This window comes from Danio rerio, chromosome 17 (assembly GCF_052040795.2).
Source record: "Danio rerio strain M-AB ecotype USA chromosome 17, GRCz13ab, whole genome shotgun sequence".
In the NCBI taxonomy this organism is placed as follows: domain Eukaryota; kingdom Metazoa; phylum Chordata; class Actinopteri; order Cypriniformes; family Danionidae; genus Danio; species Danio rerio.
In genome coordinates, this window is record NC_141037.1 from 35,023,055 (window position 1) to 35,045,902 (window position 22,848).

The 22,848-nt window shown below is 34.0% G+C and overlaps 2 protein-coding genes and 1 long non-coding RNA gene across 13 annotated transcripts; 1 reads left to right on the top strand and 2 right to left on the bottom strand.

Annotated features, from left to right (window-relative positions):
- Positions 1–394: 394 nt before the first annotated feature.
- ccdc28a (coiled-coil domain containing 28A) lies at positions 395–7,774 on the bottom strand. 4 transcript variants are annotated; one of them, XM_087288633.1, is made up of 6 exons: positions 7,530–7,774; positions 4,048–4,210; positions 3,798–3,961; positions 3,562–3,716; positions 3,440–3,462; positions 395–1,030 (listed from the first exon to the last, which is right to left on the bottom strand). In XM_087288633.1, exons 1-6 carry the CDS (start codon positions 7,597–7,599, stop codon positions 976–978), a joined length of 630 nt encoding a protein of 209 aa, XP_087144759.1. In that variant the 5' UTR covers positions 7,600–7,774; the 3' UTR covers positions 395–975.
- On the top strand, positions 7,095–22,680 carry snap23.1 (synaptosome associated protein 23.1). 8 transcript variants are annotated; one of them, XM_087288713.1, is made up of 9 exons: positions 7,101–7,227; positions 7,314–7,420; positions 10,182–10,296; positions 12,208–12,249; positions 12,342–12,390; positions 14,119–14,236; positions 14,340–14,513; positions 17,847–17,991; positions 21,790–22,680. In XM_087288713.1, exons 2-9 carry the CDS (start codon positions 7,410–7,412, stop codon positions 21,847–21,849), a joined length of 714 nt encoding a protein of 237 aa, XP_087144839.1. In that variant the 5' UTR covers positions 7,101–7,227; positions 7,314–7,409; the 3' UTR covers positions 21,850–22,680.
- LOC147840004 (uncharacterized) lies at positions 10,013–11,950 on the bottom strand. Its single transcript, XR_015513595.1, has 2 exons — positions 10,799–11,950; positions 10,013–10,754 (listed from the first exon to the last, which is right to left on the bottom strand). It is a non-coding gene; the product is annotated as an uncharacterized LOC147840004 (long non-coding RNA).
- Positions 22,681–22,848: the final 168 nt, after the last annotated feature.

Sequence of the window (22,848 nt, forward strand, 5' to 3'; positions counted from 1 at the left end):
AAATGTACTTTTTTTTTTTTTTTTTACAAGAAAGGCTAGAAAATGTGTCACTAAAATGTCTTAAAATGTTACTAAAAATATTTAGATCTTAAAACTAAAAGAAAAAAGAACCACCCCTTTTACCAGGCTGGCTACCGGCCTGCCATGTATTATTACTTATAGACATATTTTATTTGAAGCAAGATCAGCCTAGATAATAATACACAATTCATAAACACATAGCACAGTTCACATTTACAAAAATTTGCTTGGTAAGTTCAAAACACACAATTTCCACAAAATGCACCTTCCCAAAATAAACCAATATTTTTTAGATACATTTGGCAAAATACGTCATCCGTTTTAATGTTTTTATGTTTGTTTACATAACTGAGAAACCAAACATGAGTCTTACTTGACATTATAACTTTATTAATAGATGCATGAATAAAAAGTTTAACCAACAATCAGCCAGTGGGTTACACTTTACTTTCCTAAGGTTCAAATCAAAAATAAAATATGTAAATATGTCCATAACCAAAATATACAACTTTATTCTGCAATCTCAGTAGTTCTCAGGAAACAGACGTAACCTGCCATTATCTCACTGTTAATTGCTTTAAAAAAAAGGACAATAAATACAAACTGTGCCCATCAGCTCCTTGTTAAAGTGAGTTAGTGATAATGCAAAGGTGCTGCTATATGAACTCCAAGGCAACATTTAAGACAAGATTTAGATGTCACATTATCTTATGAATGCATATTTCTTGTGGTAATATGAAATGATCTGATGAGAAAGAAGGGTGGGCATTTTATCACAACTGTTCTTTGTTCTATGATATTGTATCTACAAATCTACAGAGTGCAAACTAGCCAAACTGACCAATTCTACAAGTTTAAGATCCACAGTGTCATCGATATAACGGTAATACTGGCGTTTCTCCATAGCTGTTCTGTGTTAAATATGCACATTTTTCATGGTAGAGAATTTGTAGATTATATGCTGGACGTTCTAGGGACATCTTGAGTGTCAGCAAGGTTAAGCTTTTGTCTAAGAAATACAAGTTAAGGATTTTACTCTCAGACCAACCTGTAAAAAATGGTTTTAATAAAGGCATGCTGATGATGCAATGAGTATAGAAACATGTTATAACAACTTATAATACAGTAATATTAATGGTGCAACAGTAAGATTCAGTAGTGAATAAAAACTCAGACAGAAAGACAGACCTGTTGAAACCCCAGAGGGTAAAAGAGAATATTATCCATATGAAATTCCACTAGTCAAAGAGTTATATTGAGAAGCACATCATAAAACATATTATTTTACATTTATGCACCAGACACTTTACTTGAACCACATCTTACAAAGACTCAATAAGAAAAACAAATCATGTTGCAGGTATTTAAGGTTGTTTTCTTCAACCTAAAATACCTCCTTTGCACAATATATTGCACAATATTGTTATGTCCTACGTAAAAGTACTTGTATTGTCTGTGTTAGGTTTTGTGTATAGTTTAAGTATGTATATTATTTGTATATTTAGTATAGTTAGATTACCGCTCCAGTATGTTAGTTATGCATAGGTTTTGAAATAGTTTGTCCAGTGTTGTGTTCATATTTAAGATTGCTTACTTATGCAGCACTGTGGTCCTGAAAAACACAACATTTTGTTTCACTGTATGTCCCCACATGTAGCAGAATGACAATAAAGCTCAACTTGACTTGACATAACTGCTTAATGGGATTGTAGTTCTTTCCCTCATTAAAGCCATTAAGTACACTTTTGACTTTTTATATCCTTCTTTGCTTCCAATCCAAGTTAGAAAAATTGTGATTCTCTGCATAGCAGTATTTTTTTTGTATTTTTTGGTAAACCCAGGCTCATTCTGAAAAATATTTTTTATTGATTTTTTGTGCAGTTTTTGTTTTCATGAATCCACCAGAGGCCGCTGTGTACGCTTTTTGAGATCTCAAATTTCTGTAGTGAGTGCCATTCGCGCCTGCTGTTCTCTCATTAATCCACCAGAGGCCGCTGCAGACTGACTGCTTGACCGACTGACCATCGACTGACCCACCCTCCTCCTTCCCTAAACCCAACCAATAGTATTTTACAGGGTATATGCAGGAATCCTAAAGGGAATTTCAATACCTTTTTAAGAATTTTATAGAACTTCTCAGAATCTTTTAAGACCTCAGCGCCACTTTAAGTTTTAATAAGTTTTAACTTATTAAACAGTTGTTAATAAACAGTTGTAGTTAAAAAAAATAAAGCACAACCATGCAACAGAACTCAGATAAGGTCGAAAGAAACAAAGCTTGAAAGAATAAATGATTTATTCTTGCTTATGTTTGTTTTCAGCTACAGGCTTTAGCCACTGTTTAAACCAGGAGTATGCAAACTTACATTTTCCCATTATGCTGTCTGTTTCGCTCTATGATTTTGCTACATGTGGAGAGTGTATCATTACCTTCCCGCGTGTTGCAAGTTATGTGACATCACCCATACAAAAGAGCTTGGCCGGACGAGCCCCGGCCCGAACCAAACACGTGGATCGAGCACTCCGTTGATAATATTAGAAGGAAAATAAGTATATTTATGCTTTTTTGGCGTGAAACGCTTTGGATAACGCTTGAACAAAATTTAAGACCTCGTAAAAATGTGATTAAGATTTTTTAATAGCTTTTAAGGGCCTTCATTTTCTCATAATTGGTTAATCAACTTTTAATACATTTTAAGACCCGGCTGACACCCTGTTTTAAAAAGCACACACTGACCAGCCCACCCACTTCCCTAAACCCAACAAACAAGTTTAAAAAGCAATTAAAAAAAAGAAAAGCCCTTGCCTGATTTTTACCGTGTTCTCACCCTTTTATTTACTCATTTATTTTATTTTTTGGCTTCTGTTTTTGTCTCACCTACTTTCTGGAACCTTTCTTCACTCCCCCATAGTGTTCGCTAAAAAATTAAATGCACCGATATGTACTTCTGGCTTCATAATTCGCGGTCTCCAGAAATGTATATAGGGCTACATTTTCAGAATGAGGCTCTGTTGGTTTTGGTTTATGGCTTATAAACAAAGACCTTTTTATATAAATTGATACAAAAAAAATGAATAGGTAAAATACTGCTGGAACCAGTGCAACTGAAAGATTAAGCAGCACTAATGAACTCTATTATTAAATGCATGTTTAGAAATTAGTTAATTATAAGAAAAATATAATTGAAAATGTTGTTTTTGGACGCAAGATGCATATTATTCCCAGAAAAACACATAATGATCTCTGCATTTTCACCATAAGGAAACAGAGAAGGTGAAGGTTTTGTAAAGTGAAAATGAACACTTTGTTTACCATCACCGCATACATAATAATGGTACCTCATCAATTTTAATTTAACATTATAATGATATCCATTTGAAAATGACCAACATTATTAACAAATAGATGAAAGGATACATTGAGGAGCTCAACTCTTCAAGCTGAAGGGAAAACAAAAGGAATTTTATTGTACTCTCAATATATATAAAGGTTAAAAACACAACTTCTTTATTTATGACCCAATATTTAATGTTGCTTACGTTCAATAACAGTTTATCCATGTTGGTGTCATAAGCAGACTTTCTCTGGTCTTCTGGCAGCTCATCCACTTCTCCATACAGGTCAAAGTGGAGACGAGCCAGTGTTTCCTGCATTTCTCGCACATGCTCCATTTGATCAATAGAGCACTCGTTGCCTGATTTAGAAAAGATTTCGATTTTCAGCAAGTGGCATGTTTTGTAGTTTTGTTGTACTGCATCGTGCTGCAACTGCTTACCAAAAGCTTGTAATTTTCCAGAGTGGAAGTCATTAAGGAGGCTGAGCAGACCCTTTTCCATCTCCTGAACATCAGAGACATCTGTGAGAAACGAGTGCTGGATGTGGCTTGACTGGTTACTCTTACCCGACTGACTCTGGGGCCTTGGTTTGTCTCGTGCTCCCCTTTCCAGAAATAAAAACAACCATGCAAAAATCTGAAGATTGAAATTAGAAACTGTCATTTTTATAGCAAAACAGATGATGCTGACCTGCGATTCTTTGCCCTCTGACTGGAGTGTGTGCCTATCCCACCAACACCGAATGATCTGGATGTTGTTTTTCGTGCAGGGACTGAGGGAGGCAGCTGGTTGGATGACGGTTTTGGGCTTTTACGTTTCTTACTCTTTTCCTCCATCGTGTCGTTCAAATTATCTATAAAATATAACAATTTATTTACGAACAAAAAAGCATGAAATGTTATAAACAGCCAGTTTTCATAACACAACCTAATCCACTAGTCCCCAAATTTGCAAGCCAAAATACACACATGCAACTTTGTTATGTACACCTGATGGATCCACACTGGTCACAATGGGATAGACATGACGAGACAGCAATGATGCTCAGGTAGACTGTGACGTTTAAACGTTTAATGGGTGTACGTGGCCCAAAGTACAGTTTGTTCCAATAATAGGGCTGTCTGATTAATCAAAATCAAATTGCAATCATGATTAAACATTGTGATTGGCTAATCGCAAGAGGCTGGAATATGAAATATATTTGTATTTTTTTTATTAATTAATTAAACTAATTCCCCTGCCCAGAGCAAATGCGTAACTGTTGTCTGTGTGTGATACTCTTACTAGCCAATTGAGTGAGCACAATTGAGTAATGAGTATCTTGCTAAAATGTCAACAGAAAGTATTGCCATTGACGCTCCATCTGGTAGCAAGCAACAGCAATGTACCATTTCAGAGTTGTTTCAGCCATGTTCATTTGCTGAGTCTTTTACAATAAGCTACACGATCTTCCTAATTTGAGTTCAACTTGTTTACTAAAAGATAAGGCCATTTTATTTGTTTTTATTGTGTTCTTTTTTTTACTGAGAAAAATTAGTGTTTCATTTCTGAATATTTAAACATAAATTTAGTTAATAAGTTAGTTAATTTAGTTAATTTAGTTATTAATATCTTTTTAGTTCTTTTTTTAATTAATACGCACTGCATTTTAACTGTAAGAAGCTACAATACAGATTATTGAGCTGAAGCTTGACTACAAAATTAAACCGCAAATCAAATCAAAATCGCAGTATGTGTCAAAAAAAAAAAAAACTTAATTAAGAGATTTTCCCCAAATCGCACAGCCCTACCCAATAACATCACAGCTTCAACCATTGATACAAATCAAGATGAATTCACCATAAGCATTTCTGATCTTTTTACATTGATAAGGATTGTAAGCAGATACTTTTAGCAGATAATAAACGACAACTAGCTATTTGGCCCCAGAAGTTTCAAGAACTGTATTTAGCTAAAAAAAACTACATTTTATAGGCATGTTGAGGGGACAAAGTAAGACATGTTGTTGTACCACTTAAGAAGTATATATCTAGAACTGGGCATGGGACGATAACAGTTTTCAAGGATTACCACGGTTTGGAAAAGTCAAGGTTTTAAAATTTTCTGTAATACCGTCCCTAAGGTATGTAAGATTTGTTATTTACATTTTTTTTAGGACAACAGTATCTTCAGCAGAAAAAAAAAATCAAAAATGACGTTTTGAATTGTAAAAAAATCAGTGTTTTTGAAACTAATGAAGACAGCAGAAGTCAATGATTCATTTGAATTATTTACCCTGACATGTTAACTGATCCAAACTATTATAAATGTTTCAAATCAAGAACATATCAAGAATATATTTTAGAGCAGTAATCACAACACTGTGAAACCAAGATATTTTTATCCAAGGTTATCATACCGTCAGAATCTTATACCGGCCCATGTCTATCTAGAATTATAATGGAGTCACAGCATTGCATTTTATATTAAATAATTTCAATATAGACAAATAACTGAAGAGTATAGATGCAAAAACCACTAAAAGCCATTTAATATTTTCTTCTAAAATTAGCGTTTTTCACCAACTCTTGTATGTTGGCTCAGTAATTTTACATTTATAGTGACGATAAGTTGAATTGCCTTCAAGTGAAATAACTGAACATAAACAGGAGGCTGAGAAAAATTCTCATTTTAGGAGCACATTTCAGACGGCATTTAGAGGTTTTTGCATCTGAACTCTTCATCTATTCACACGTTATTACATTTCATTCGTGTGTCCTCTTTTGGGGTTTGCTGAGGCCCCCTAGTGGGCCCCTGACCCCGGCTGACAGCCACTAATCCCCGATTACAGCAAAATTTTAAGCATTTGATCATGCTGAAAAGGCGACATCATATTTCACACCGATAAACAAACTTAATATAGACAATGTCCATGAGGTTAAATGGTGTTATCTCGCGTGCTAAAAAGCGCCTCTAGTCATGTTTGACAATAACACGCAACATGTAAATAACATGCGAGCGAGTCGAGGCGTGAGTCGTGAACAACATGCCTAGGTAACTGCGAAAGCGATGTAGAAACGCACACAAAACAGCATATACCTGTAAATACACCTCACTAAGGAAGAGTCCACTTTTAGACTGAAATATTATCCCGTTTGAAGGACATTCTCGATGAGATCGGGCTGCTCTAAAGTTGATACAGCTGACCAGCAAGTTTCCAAAAGGCACTTCCGGGATTTACACGTCATCGTGGTTATATCAACACGACCCGTACTGTAATTAATTAAACATAAAAACAAAAGTTACTCAAAAACAAAATGAAAGTGTTCCGAGGGGAATTTCTTTTAGTTGATTCGTATGTTAAATTAATCGATTAGTCATTTACATAATGTAGCACGAACTCACACGTGCATACAATTCCACATCTTAATAAAACATGTATCAAAACGTGTCAATGTGTCACATATCAATATTTTAGACGGGTTTTTATATTCATGTGACGCATAGGAAATTTCCACTTCTCTTCCTCTTTTATACAGGAACTAAGCTAATTGTAGTGTTTCGGCCAAAGCATGCTTTTTTCCCTACTTACTACATGATCCATTGAAATGTTAACTACATCTGTTAAATGCTTCACCCCTCCAGTATCATTTCTGGTGTTATTAATAATTATACTTCTATTTATACCCCTTACAGTCACGATTTGGCGCATGCGCAGTCAGTCACCTGTCATATGACCGCACATGCGCACCACTGCCATAACTAGTCCGAAGGAATGTAGGGAAGAGTTTGGATCAGCGCGGACAATAAACACATTCAAAAGACAGTCCAAAGACCGACCGATCGATCGTCAGTCATATCCTTCTCTTCTTCCGGATTCAACTTCAGTAAGTAAGTTAGCGAGAGAAACGCTGAGCTCCAGGTTGAGTCCAGTTTTGAAAACAAGAGGATGGTAATGCGTTTCTGCTTCCCCAAAGCGGAACTGAACACAAGACCAACTCAACAACCACTGCATTAACTAAACAAAAACACTTTTACCTGTAAGTTAGCGGTAAAGAACAGCGAGAAACATCATGAGTAAACAGTAAGTATAAAGCCTGGCCGTAAATCGTGGTGACGGGATCCTGGAGTCTTGGGAAGAGTGCAAGTCTTTCCGCTGTTTTTCAGAGTACTAACTCATTTATGTAACTCACCTGGAACTGGGCTCTGTCCTTCTGGCGTTGGGGGTAAAACCTGAACATTGGGTTCAGCGTCATGAGACATCTTTGCTGTGGGTTTATATTCACTGATAAAATCGGATTTTGTTGTTTTAGAAACAGCTGTGTGGTTTCCTGAATGTTAGTGTCACAGCTCAAGTTTCAAATATTGGAGGCTTGTCGTAGTTTGAACACAAAGCAGGTCCAGATTGTGTTGATTAGTGTGTCTGATAGTAGAGTATAAGATGAAATACTGTAGACATGACGTAAAAAAAACGTACCTTGAGGAACCGGTTTTTGTTGACTAGCTGGAAATGCATATTTCTTAAGGAGGTGTTGCTCATTTATAGACTGTTCAACTGAGTCTGTAACATGATGTTAGTACTCACACCAATCTATTAATCTGTTAAAAAAACAGGTTTAGTAAATAAATGGCTCGAGTAAGTAATTTATAGTGGTAGATTACATGGGAACTAATACTATGACATCATCTTTTGGCCCTTGTGTTGTTCCTGATCGATTTTTCAAAAGTTTAATTTCATATTTTTTATGTACAGTGAAAGAGATTGAGGCCAAACATCTGTTTCTGTTAAATTAAATCATTTTAACTGCCCCGCCAACAAAATTTTGTTGCATGGCATTTCTTAACTTTTAATGTCGCTATAGTTAACACACTTAATGCATTTTTTCCCCCTACACATCCCATAATTTCTAAATATCAACCCTTTGCTGGAGGTTTATTTGTCAGTTTATGATAAAAGCACTGGAATACATGGAAAATCAGAAAATATTAAGTTTACGGTCAATTTATTTAAAAAACATAATCAAAATAAAACATTTTTGAATACTAAATCTTTATTTTTTAAGTTTGCCATAAAGTATTTCAGCCTCTCATGTAACATGTTGTTTTTTTGTTTTTATTTTTTTGTTTTTTTACAATAAAACCAAAATCAAGTTTAGCAGTGCAACAGGATTATGTTTGTTTGATTTTCTTGTAAACCAACAATGCTGTATAGTGTAAACCATTATTCATTCTTTAAATGACTTTAACAGTCATAACATGGTCAACAAATAGGTAGAGCAGGCAGTTAAAGGGTTTCAGAAAGTAATTCAGGTTTGGAACAACATGAGTAAAAAAAAAAGTGTATTCTTATAAATTTGCCTTAAAATTGTTAGTATATGAAGCAGGAAAGCTGCAGAAATGTAGGGAAAATACCTAAAACTTTTGTTTCCTCTGTGCAGGCTTGCTTGTGCACTTTGTTGGATCATAAAGCACTTTACTAGTTTTTTTTTTACTGCAGCTTTACTAAAATGCATGTGAGATTTATAATGTAAGCTGTGACTGTCCATGTTAGTCGATAATTGACTTGGTACAGTACCTGTTCGTTCATTTATTAGTATTTCTACTTTTTTGTGACCGCATCAGGTTTTTTTTTTTTTTTTGATGACGTGTGGTGTTGAGCACATTTGGTCAAAGAGTCTTCATAGAAACATCACACTTCTGTTGTACATCTCTCTCACACCCATCTCACACAATGTAGAGCGTTTTAAACAGCTCAGACATTATATATGCTAATAAAGTTGACAAAACGTTATTATCGATTATTTAAAATGAAAATACATCATAATAACAGCAAATGAAAATATAGTAAAAGAATGGATGTCTGTGCTGTTTATTTCTTCATGGTGTTCTCTGAGGTGTAATTTTTAATAACCCATTTTTATTTTATTTTAAATATGATTTTAAAATGATAATTCACTGCTAATGATCACTTTTTACTTGTGGTGATTTTTTTTATTTGCATAAAATATCGGTATAATTATTTTTACACATAATTCTGTCATCTACTGGGCAAAAGTGTTTTTCTGGTTGATTGCCAAACTCCAGTTTTGGTCAGTATAAGTTTTTCAGCGTATGTTTACGAAACAGCCATGTGGTAAAAACTAGTTCCTATTGATACAGATTGACTAAAACGTGTATAATCCATGTCAGAGAGGTGAATAAAAACAATTAAATTCAATTAAAGATGATCAAGCACTAACAATTGCCTTTTCAATAGATTAGGGGTGGGCAAACTCGGCCCTGGAGGGCTGGTGTCCTGCACAGTTTAGCTCCAACTCTAATAAAACACCCCTGCTCATAGACTTCTAGCAATCTTGAAGAAACTGATTAGCATGTTTAGGTGTGTTTGATTAGTGTTGGAGCTAAACTGTGCAGGACATCGGCCCCTTCAGGACCGAGCTTGCCCACCCCTACAATAGAATAAACATGAAGTATGCTAGCGCATGACATCAGTAATTTGACAAATCTCTTCTTTTGCAAAGAGAATAACTGTCCTCAAAAATTGGACTTTGAAACACATTTTTCAAAAGTTAGCATTTTAGGTTAATGTCAATGAACAACCAAAATAAAATGCTTTACTTAAAATCATTGTCACAAAACAGCCCGAAGACTGAAATAATTACAAATGAGGACTACATTTATAGTCCTCTCCAGAGCTTCACATTAAACATTTTATTTGATGAACATCAGGCTGAGTAACGATGACAGAATTCCTTCAGATTCCAGGTAGTAGGGAAAGCTTTTTCTGTGGGCATCTTCGTTTGTGTTTGATTCAATGGCCTCTAAACTTTGACCTTTGCCTTCAGACCCCAGAGCGTGGAACTTAAGGTCACAGGAGGAGAGGCGAACTTGGACACCAGCAAGATGGCCGACATGACAGTAGAAGATATCACAATGAGAGCCAACCAAGTTACAGATGAGGTACGCCTGTCATCTGTTCAATAACAAACAGAAAACAATGAAGAAACTTTACACCTAAAAAAAAAAAAAAAAAACACAACACAACACGTTCAAGTTCCTGTATATTTGCAGACTCATTGTTTGTGAGAGTAAAGCCTATCACTCACTCTTCTCTTTCAGTGCTGCATTTCCTAATCATATTTTTCTTGCACTAAGTGTCCTAAAATATGAGTTTATTCTTGTTGACTTTGTGAATATGTAATTCTCTGCTACTAAAATCTTCAGGTAACAATAACTCACTCCTTTCTTACTTTACTCATAACTGTTTTGTTCTCTCTTTCTCTTCCTTGCTGCCTCTGAAGGGATTCACTTGAGCCTGTGTGCTGTAATAGAGACTAATAGCATGAAAAAGACATCAGCATGGGTGACTGGGGGTAAACTAGAGATTTTGTTGTATTAAAACACTCCTACCCTACCTCCTACACACACACACACACACACACACACACACACACACACACACACACACACACACACACACACACTTTTATATAAGCAGTATCACATGAGTAGCAGTGCAATATGGCTGTATATTGGCACTGGTGGGAGGCGTGTGTCCCACCAGTGACTACAGTCATATTGCACTGCTACTCATGTGAATTTGGTTTATACAACAGTTCGACGGCATAATCGTGTGTATAAAAAGGAAAATCAAACACGCAGAGTGTATAGCCTTTTGTTAGAGGAACTACTTTCTTCTGCAATTCATTCACATCTGCAGCTGATGTCAGAACGGCAGAAACTGTTGCTACTTCACAAACGTCACGTAAGAGCTAGTGTTTGAAAGATTCTCTTGAGTAATGTCTAAAGTGAAGACAAAACAGGTGATTTTGCTCTGATCTGGCTGTTGAGCGGCATGAAATGCCATCAGTCTAAAGAGATTTCCCAGTATTTTTCTGCATTCAGGAGATATGTGGTATAAATACAGCACTAAACCATACAAAAAAAAGAGATCAACTTAGAATGTCACTCACCTGTTTTATAATGATTTGATCAGCTGTAGTTTGAAATTTAAAATGAAAACGCTGGGTTTTCTTCCCTAAGGACTATTTATGTGGTCTCTGTTGCCATCTTCTGCCGCAACTGTTTTTGCTTTGCTCAATATAACAGGCTGATGCCTGCCAATCTCCGAAATTAAAAATATTTAAAATAGGCCCTATCCTTATAAATAAACTGCATAGATGCAATCTAAACAACTACATTCTTGCCTAAAAAAGCCTCAAAAATACATTATGCTGTCCAACAGCTGCAATATTTGTCACTGTAATGAGTTTATTATGCTGTCACCCTATGTGGGCGGAGTAACACAGAAGAGTGAAGAAGGCTGTTATTGCAAAATATCGCACGGCTATCACTCAATCAGATTCAATAACTAGACAGAACTGTTGTGTGTTTATAAATAGATTTATAATTTATTTTTTATAACACATAAGAGATAATTAGGTATTTAACTTTATGTACTTTTTAGTAATTTTGAAACGTTAAAGTAGAAGTTTGAATTTAATTTAATTACAAAAATAAAAATAATTTCACAATCATTCCAGTCTGCTTTCACATTGTGTTTGTGTGTATGTCCTGTGATTCTTGCATGGCTTCATAGAATTATCTTGGCTTTTCATATTTCTATTCATTTCTGTATTCACCAGCAGGTTTGTATTATTTTCCTACTGAATACAACTCACACTATGTGACTTTATGAGCCAAAGGCATGCTGCAGTGTTAGGTACACATAGTTTGATGTTTGCATGCAGAACGCAAATGTATGTTCAGCACAGTAGTTTCTGTGTCACTGTACTGTCATGATTTGACTACATTTTGAATATGTCTTTTATTTATTTATTTATTATTATTCTTTTTGTCATTTTTGTTTAGTCACTTGAAAGCACTAGGCGGATGTTGCAGATGGCAGAGGAGGTAAGAGCACCAGTGGCATTAAAAGCATGATTCGTTTGCTCATTCGAGTTCATATACGATATTTAACTTTATATAAACCTGTATATTTTCAGAGTCGGGAGACGGGGGTCAAAACAATGACCATGCTGGATGAGCAGGGCGGTAAGTGACTGCACCACTATTAACATACAACTAGGCATGGCCCGGTGTACGGTTTCACGATATTGTGATTACTGCTCTAAAATGATTAGTCTACCTAAATGTGTATATTCCAACGTATGAAGCTGATCGGTCAGTTCTTGTCTCGTGACTCGTGGTTTTCATCTGGTGCACCTGGGAAATGTGAGCGCACTTCCAATATGCGCGCATCCAATATGTGCTCCCAATAAGTGCGCGCAAAAGATACAATATGTGAACCTGTTTAGGCTGAGTTGAGCCGCCGTGTTTTGGGGCGCCAGTGTCCTCCTTGGTGACTAATATTGTCATAGAATGCTTTCTATTTAAGTGCTTGAACAAGTTGCTGGTCGAGTTAAAAGCAGTTAAAAGTTCTGGACATAGTCTGCATTTCACAGCAATATTTTTCTTTTTACGCTCAATGAAATCAAAGTAATGTCAGTATTTCCACTTGAAGAAGCAAACACTTTCGACAGCAGCCATTTCAGCTTGCGTTCTCCAGCTATTTAAAAGTGCATGCAAATTAACTGACGTAGCGGAAAATGTGATTTAAACGATGCATTTTTTTTTCTTTAAAAAATATATTTGTAACACAAAGTAACACAAATACATTGACTTTAGTAACTGTAATCAAATTACACTAATTTAAAATGTAATTCGTTACATTACTACTTTCCTCAAAAATGGTATTTGGAATAGTTACGCGTTACTGTGGAACGCCTTACACCCAACTCTGTCCTAACCACAATCTTGCCTACATACAGCTCTGTATAAAGAAATTAAAAGACCAACTGAAAATTCTCTGGATTTAATAGATATGTCTACCAGGGCTGAAAAGGTTCTTTGTCAATGCATGCAATAGGAATGGGCCGGTGTATGATTCTGACGGTGTGATAACCTTGGATAAAAATATCACAGTTTCACGGTATAACAGTATTATGATTACTGTTCTAAAACATATTCTTTTTAAATGTCGGGATAGAAAAACATGTTTTTTCCCTTTTGAACACAACATAATTTATTTTGAGAAACCTTTATAATATTTTGGAGCAGTAAACATGTCGGGCTGAATAACTCATCAGTCTTCTTTTGTTTCAAAAACACATTTTTTCTTTACATTTTTTCTTTAAATTGTCATTTTTGGATATCTTTTCTGCTGGAGATACTGTTGTCCTAAAAAACAAAACAAATCTTACACATACCTTAGGAATGGTATAGCTGAAAATTTTGCCGGTTTTAAAACCTTGACTTTTCCAAACGGCGGTAAACCCTGAATACGGTTATCGTCCCATGCCTAGTATGCAACATAATAAGCTGTCAATGAATGTCCAGATTAGATAAACATATTTTTTATAACTTTTGCATAAATTTATACAAAGATGCCATGTTTCTATTCATTTTAAACATGCCATATTAGTGCTTTAACTTCAGAAGAGCCATGAAAGCAAAATTCTGTGGAATAACCATCAAATTCAGTCTCAACAATTTAGAACAAATGTTCATTTTGTTGAAAAAATTTTCTGAATGACAATGTTTTTATTTGAAATTCATAGGAAATGGCATATGACGTTTATGAAAACAATCAAAGAGAAACATCATTTTCAAAGCATCTCTTTAGTTTTCTCCTCAGTTGTTGTAATCTGTTACATCTACATTAAGGACAAGCTGTATAGTATTATTTTTGATATTTATTGATTTTTTTCTGTGTTTTATTAGAGCAACTGAGGCGAGTTGATCAAGGAATGGATCAGATCAATCAGGACATGAGGCAGGCTGAGAAGAACCTCACAGATCTATCCAAATGCTGTGGTCTGTGTGTGTGCCCGTGTGACAGGTTCGCTAGATATTCATTATATTCAGTTATAATTGAATCCTCAAAACTATTTTAATTAGATGTCTAGGCTGGGGTAAAGAAGAGTATTAAAAATCTTTTACAGAGTGACCTCCATTGAGCATGATGGGAGATATAAGCGGACTTGGGGCACCGGGAGCGACAACTCCAGCACAGAGGGAAAAGAGGGTGGTGTTGTATCCAGCCAACCGACTGCTGTTCGTAATGGACAGGCTGTTTCAGGTGGATCATCGGGTGCCTCTGGCCCTTACATCAAGAGGTGAGGAAAAAATACACTGAGAAGGATGGACATTGATAAATGTGATATCATATTTGTTGTTTTAGCAGTATGCCACTTACTTTGCCACATTTAATAATAATAATTAATAATTCTGTGATGCATCCTGTTACCATTAATTCAGAATGACCCTATAATTAATAGTTATGAAAGTATAAACATTGATTTGCAGATATGTTTGTGTCATTGTGTTTGTTTGTTGGTTTGTTTGTTTGTTTGCTTGTTTGCTTGATTGTTTTATTTATCTGTATGATATAATATAGACATAAAAAATTTATTGTAGTTAGTTAGAACGGATTCAGTGCTCAACTAATTCCACAATATAAATCTCAATGTTAACAAAACATGCATTACCTTTAAAAAGTCAATTGGATTGAGTCAGTCATGCAGGATTCCAGATAGGACATGCAAGATCTTTACTATCAGGAGGAAATTTAACATTGTGATTGATGTCTAAATCCACTTTTTTTTGGCTGTAATTCTTCTGTTTATACATTGGAAATACATTTTTAACCACACAAATTCAAGTTTAGTTCGAATTAGTTTAGGAAAAGACTAAAAAAATTATAAAAAAAAAATTATAATGCTAATATATTGATATAATGCAGTTGAGTAATGTCACAAAGGCAAGAGTTCTGCAGTATCAGCATGTGAGAGAAGCCATTAAAAGCCAGTATACAGCAGCCATGTGTTGGGCTTATGTCCTTCTCCTGGCTTCAGTCCTGCTACTGTTAATACTTTTTATGGAGCTGTGCCATAATTTGAATAAGTTTCCATCTTGTTGCAAGTCAGTGCATCAGTGTAGATTTACTGTTGAAATGTTGTTAAACATTATTTTACTGCATTTGACAAGAAATTAACTTCTACTTTTTTAAACTTTGTATTAACAAATTCACATTTAATCCAGCGTGTAAAGTCACTGAACATATATATATATATATATATATATATATATATATATATATATATATATATATATATATATATATATATATATATATATATTTATATATATATATATATATATATATATTTATATATATATATATATATATATATATATATATATATTTATATATATATATATATATATATATATATATATATATATATTTATATATATATATATATATATATATATATATATTTATATATATATATATTTATATATATATATATTTATATATTTATATATATATATATATATATATATATATATATATATATATATATTTATATTTATATTTATATTTATATTTATATATACACACACACACACACACACAAAGTCAGAATTATAGAATTATCAGACCCCCCCCCCTTTTAAATGTTTCCCAAATAATGTTTAACAGAGCAAAATTTTTACAGTATGTCTAATAATATCTAATCTTATTTGTTTTATTTCAGCTTGAATAAAAGGAGTTTTTAATTGTTTAAAAACCATTTAAAGATCAAAACTATTAGCCCTTTTAAACTATATATTTTTTTCGATAGTCTACAGAACAAGCCATCATCATACAATAACTTGCCTAATTACCCTAACTAATTAGCCTAATTACCCTAACCTGTCTAGTTAACTTAATTAACCTAGTTAAGCCTTTAACTGTCACTTTAACCTTAAATTGTTAAATTATAAAATAGCATTAAGAATGTAATCCGCAATCTACTCCAGTTTTGCAGATTAAGGATTTCATGCCAAAGATGATCAGTAGAAGGACAAAGTTACAGTAAAAAAAATAAATAAATAAAAAAAACAGAATAAGTATAAATCTTGCATCACTTTATTTCCTAGTGTATAATGTTACCTAAAAATAAACACTTGTTGTACTTGTTGGTCAGGTGGCGACTTCCTGTCTAAGCAGGCAGTTCAAGACCTATAACAAGCTACAATATGTCTCTGTTTCGTGGCATTTAACTACTATTAGGACTCATTGTTTTTACCCTGCCACATCAAAATCTGCAGCTGGACTCCACATGTACAGTTTGTTAGTGCTTATTTTTGGACTGTTACAGCGGATTTTTAATTCCTCATTAATCATTAAGATGAGTCACCTTAAAGGGTTAGTTCACCCAAAAATATAAATTCTGTTATTTATCACACATCCTCATCTAATCGAAAATCAGCAGTTCAAGTGGGAATGGGAAGATCATTCCACCAACATGAAACGTTGAATAAAAATGTTTTGGAAAGTGACTTGGGTCTTTTTTGTGATGGTGCTCATTTTCTAAAAACCATTATCAAACATTCCATGTTCAACTTCAGTAGTTCAACTGTAATCATAGTATAAATTTGCAGTTGGTGTGAATCATAAGCTCTCGCGGGTCAGATAAATTGATATGGCAGAGTAGGCTGGAATTTGATATTTCATTAATTTGCATATAAAGCACAAATAAACACAACAATAGTTGACCACTGTGCTGTAGAACGAGGGAAGAAGAATATCAAAAAGATAAAAATATACTTATAAATACAAAACCCTACAGACAAAAACATAATAAAAGTAGAGTTAAAAGTAAGCCCGCACAGAATGTGTGTGCACAGTAACCCGCAGATTTTTAGCTCATCATTGAATCTGTTTATTTACTTGTAATTCTTTGTAAACTTATATTTTTTCAGTTTTTTTTTATTAATTTCTGTTATATTATTGACTAATATGAAAATGTTCATATGATTTATTTACTATACAGTTTGTAAAGTCATATTTTCTGTCTTTTAGTAGATATATATTATAATAGACACTTGCTTTGTTTACCAAATAAGTGGATCTAATTGGATTCGCATTGTAAAGTTTGCATTAAATCAAAGTTTCATATATTAGGTTTTTAGTTACGATATTCCCAAAATTATTCTGCACAAATTCACAGATTTATTTTACAAAACTCTCGACAGAAGTAGCAAAAAATGTCTGCAGATTTTGTCTAGCCCTAGTTAAAAGAAAGCATACAAACTGTATGCAACTGTAACTTTAAATATTACTGATATACTTTAAATACTGACTAACTTTAAAATGATTGAAGGAAGATGCAGATATCACAGATAGGGGAGGATTATTCCACATACCTGTAGATGTTATACATGTGATATAGACATTTGTTTTTACAGTTGTTGATTTTTGACACACAAAAGTAGTTTGGTTCTTTTTCTGTACTTTGCACATATTGGGACTATTGCTATTTATATAGAGGATGAGAAAGCTCTCAGATTTCATCTAAAATATCTTAATTTGTGCTCCTAAGATGACCAATGTTCCCACTGTTTTGCATTAATAAAGATTTACTGTATGCTTTATTGCCATTTTTTTTCTTTCCCCGAAGAATAACAAATGATGCTCGAGAAGATGAGATGGAGGAGAATCTGGACCAGGTGGGCAGCATCATTGGCAATCTCAAAAATCTGGCTTTGGACATGGGCAATGAGATCGACAAACAAAACAAGACCATTGACCGTATCACTGATAAGGTAAAGACACACACTTACACTGCCGAGTAGATTACAGTACATTATTAGTTACATATTGTATAATGAAAATAGTAGTTTGTAAAGGCCTGGTCGGATCACACGATTTTGGCATGATTTTTTTTGACGTTGGGTGTCGTAGAGATTGGTAAACGACAAATAGACATTGGGACAAAAGATTAAATTTTTTTTCTCCTGTAATGTGGCATAGTTCACGACAACCGATCCCATGCCTGCGACGCCTCGCGACACCGTCGCAGAAAGTCTAGCATGTTTATTCTTTTGTTGTTTCTTACAATGAGTTCCACCACGTGTGTGGCACGGCCCAATAAGAGCACATAATATATCAGTTATTTTTGTAGGTGCTCCTGTTAATGAGCTGGTCAGGTAATCAAAAAAGCAGGCTGCAAATTTACAGATGGGTCAGTCATGGGTGGATATGACCAGTCATTGGTTATGCAAACTTTAACTACTTTCTCTAAAATATGAAAGTGTTTTAAGCAATTTTATCTGACAGACTGGCACAAATATGCCCACTTCTCCATTTAGAGTTCTCTCTTCCAGGGGCACCAGCAGGATTTTATTCAAAGATACGCACATATATTGCACCACCCAGCCCCATCATCCCTTATTCTCATTTCAATCTCAAAAAACACTGATGCTTGCTGTCAAAGGCTACATTTATTCATTGTCACAAGTGAGACAGAGAAAATGAAAGCACATCACTGTATTTCAATCATTTAAATGATTAATTACAATAATTTATCATTAATATAATAGTGTCATATAAAATAGTTAGGCTAATTTTAATATATTTTTGTTGCTCAGTTATCTACAAAATAAACAAGAATAGCATCTGATGTGAAGTGCTTCAAAACCGGTTCGCTATAGCCTTTGCTTCAGAGCCAAATCACAAACTGGTTTGTTAAATAAAATATAATCTAGCCTAAATAAAATTAAAGTGAAATATTCACAGTTTCAGAGAAGTCTATATTAAACTGTTTGTCACTGTAAGCGACAAAATCATCCGTTGCGCCGCTCAATTACAATTTAATTTGTTTAATCAAGTATGTTTTTGTTTTTAGTTTTTTTTACATCTCCCACCATGCAAGTACATACACACTTTAAAACACACAATCACACCTTTAATTATTCTCATTCTTTCTTGCTTTGTCAATATATCATAGTGTATACTGTTTAATAATCAATTCACATTATTTAATAAATAAATAAGCGGCATTAATTTGCGCCCTCTCATGGTTGAAACGCACAATGTACAGCCGTACGGCTGCAGGCGCCACTGCTCTCAACTTTCCAACAGAGTTTGTTCTAATAAAAGCCAGTCCTGCTTATTCAAATGTGTCATTAATAATAACAGTTTAATATAGGCTTCTCTGAAACTGTGAATATTTAACTTTAATTTTATTTAAGCTAGATTATAATTTTATTCACCAAACCAACACAATCTCACGGCAACTCGTGTTTTGGCGCTGAAGCATGGGCCTATAGTGAACTTGTTTTGAAGCACTTCACTTTAAAGGTTATTCGTTATTTTTTTTTATCTAGTAGTTAACTGACCAACAAAAAATACATTACAATTAAGATACATTTTATAGCTAACAAAAATCCGTTTCAAAAAGATATTTTTTCCAAGAAACATTTATGAATTATATTTTAGTTTGTGCCCGTCCAACTGTGCGGTGATGATTTGATCCGCTCTGTAGAAAATAAGGATTTAATTAATTCTTCACTGCTTCACAGCTGCTGATGTTCTTTCATTTCATGTTCAGGCAAGGGAGTGTTTAATAGAAACATTGGCAGAAAAATATACAATTTCAAAGAAAATATATTAATATTAAAAAAAAAACATAAAAGTTTGATCCTATCAATGTCATAACAAATGCCTTTAAATAGTTATTAGGCCAAGTTGTCAGCCAGCATTAGTGTTTATTGAGTTTGAAGTTAATTATATTGAGATAAGAAATATTGTTATAGCAACAATCCAATACACCACTTATCTCATTTTTGATTGCGACTTGTAAAAAGCATTTACGTTCTTGTCCTTTTTTATGAGAAATTTTCCAAAGCTTTAAAGACACCTGACTCTTCATTTAATAAACACTTTATTTGCGACACACACTCTGCCAATTTTATGTTTTTAAGTCATTTAATTCAAGTCATTTTAAGTCAGAAGTTTACATATAACTTGCAGAAAAAAATAGCATTTTGAATTTAGTACTGGCCTAAATAAGCTTTTGCATCAACAAATTCATAATCATTACTTTTGCCGGTGCAAGTTTTATGGACGCGCTTGAGCACGGAATAGGCTATAAGCATGTATAATTCTGCATCATATCGAAGGAATCGTAAGTTTGGTCCCATCCTAACGAATGCTCTTAAATAATGTAGTTAGTTCACTGCAAGCATCAGTGTTTATTAAAATTAAAATAAGATAAAAAATAATAAACAAATTGAAATCGAGATTAAAAAAATATATTGTTATAGCAACATTTGTGACTGCTTTGAAATGACACCCACGACAAGTCAAGATTTTATCAAGAAAAAAAAAATTAAAAATCGCATGATCTGACATAGTGACTTTCGTAACCGACAATAAAAATCGTATGATCTGACCGGGGCTTAAAGCAATCCATGTTTTGTTTACTTTTGGTCTTGAGACTTACTCTAATTAGATTTTCTTTTGTTAATTATTGTTTATTACTATTAATATTAGTAGCATGTATGCTGTTTTGATTGCCCAAACCTAAGCATAACTACTGCAACCAATATACTTGATGGACTTCTTTAAGTAGCAATGATTGCATTTATTAAAGGAAAACATAAATTATGATACCAGAATAATATAAATAATGGTAATATAAAGATAATTGTAATCATTCATAATACTTATATGAATAATACACATACATATTTCATGTTCGGCCTATAACGTAACAGGGCTATTAAATGTGTTATTTATTATTATATTGAAAATGTAAAGTGGAAAAATGTTTGGGGGTCCCAGTTGCTTTCTTGGGTGCCTATAAGCTGAAAATGTTTGAAGAATATTAATATTATTATAGTATTTAAACCGTATTTTTAATATATAATTAACTCTACATATTTTGCTTTATATAAATGCATATTCAGCAGTAGAATAAATTGCCATTACCAGTAACCTCTATAAAATATTAACGCCTACCTTTTATATGGTTAAATTACAGCATTCGGACCATCCGTGGCTACACAGTAATGATGTAATTGTGATTTATGGCTTAAGATTTTAGAAAACTGATAAAACCTGGCCTAACATTAGCCTTTTTGTAGGCAATATTTGACTCGCATGAAGAAGCTACCATACCATAGTTTATCGTCATATTCCTTTCTAGAGTTATATTGCTTTGGTACTCCCTTTATACATAAAATAATTCATAAATAATCCTAAAAATAGTTTTAGGATTTTTTTCTTCTTCTGTTGAACACAAAAAAAGATAGTTTAAAGAACGCTGGAAAAATGTAGACATTTATTTCCTTTGTAGGAACAAAAAGTGCTATGCAAGTCAATGGCTGTTTTTTTTTCTACAAAGTTCTTCAAAATACAGTATCTTCCTTTGTGTTCAACAGAATATATTCTTAAGTTTATGAACACCTAATTTTTAATGAAACAGATATGGAACAAGGGGAAGATGAGTAAATCGAGGCAGAATTTATACCTTTAATGCAATTGACATGATAATAATTAATACAATAATGATTAATATGAATTTACCCATAAAATATTCTACTAACTATTTTCCCCAGGCTGATATGAACAAAGCTCGCATTGATGAAGCCAACCAGCGAGCCAACAAACTTCTGTAGAGAATAGACACTGCCAGCATCGCTCGGGAGCCTGATTGTTTAATCGCAAACACACACATACACTCAAACACACACATTTGCTTCACAGTGATGAATTACTGCAAGTGAGTAAAGTTCCTTAAATGCCATCTGTGCCTTTTATCGTAGTCTTTGTTCTATTGTAAATAGTTAGACACACACATACACACACACACACACACAGATATAATACAGAGCCTCCTGTACAATCCAAAATCCAGTCTCACCCTTAATATAGAAGGAAAACACAATGGACGCACCGAGTGCAGTTGTTTTTGCTGTATGTAATGGATCGTGTCTAATCGGTGGGGATGGTGATGGATTTGGTCAGTCCCTCTGTCTGCACTTGAGTCAACATGGCTGAACGTTTCACTAATCTGAATGAGGGGCCAAAGACTTACGACAGATCTTTTAATGTCCTTGTATGCTGCCCTTATAGTCGTTAATGTAAGTTTGGGCTAATCTTGTAATGTTTGGTTTTTTTATGTTATTTTTCTTTGTCTGTGACTGATTATGCTCATATTTAATTATCTAAAGACATTAATGGGCCTTGTGAATACAGTTAGTCCTGTTCATTGTGTGGGGCATAATGTATGGTAGCGTTCATTTTGATGGCAAAATTTACCATGCTGTATAGGAATAGGACATTTCAATATATTTTATTTCTAATAAAGCTGGTAAATATCTCCCCCCCCCCCCCCCCCCCCCCCCTTTCATTTTGTTGAATAGCAGACCTGACCTTACCAGTAGAGGGCGCTGTTATATTGCTTTGTGAAAGTAATTTTGAAATAAAAAATATGATAAAAAAAGAAATCAGTACTATGTGTATTAAATAAATACAGCTGATGATGACGTTTCACGAGAACACGAGGACGCAAGACCGCAGAAGAACGCATATTGAGAAATAGCCAGGTCTACATGCCTAAATGAGTTGCTGCCATGTGATTGGCTGGTTGGAAATGTGCGTTACTGAGCAGTTGG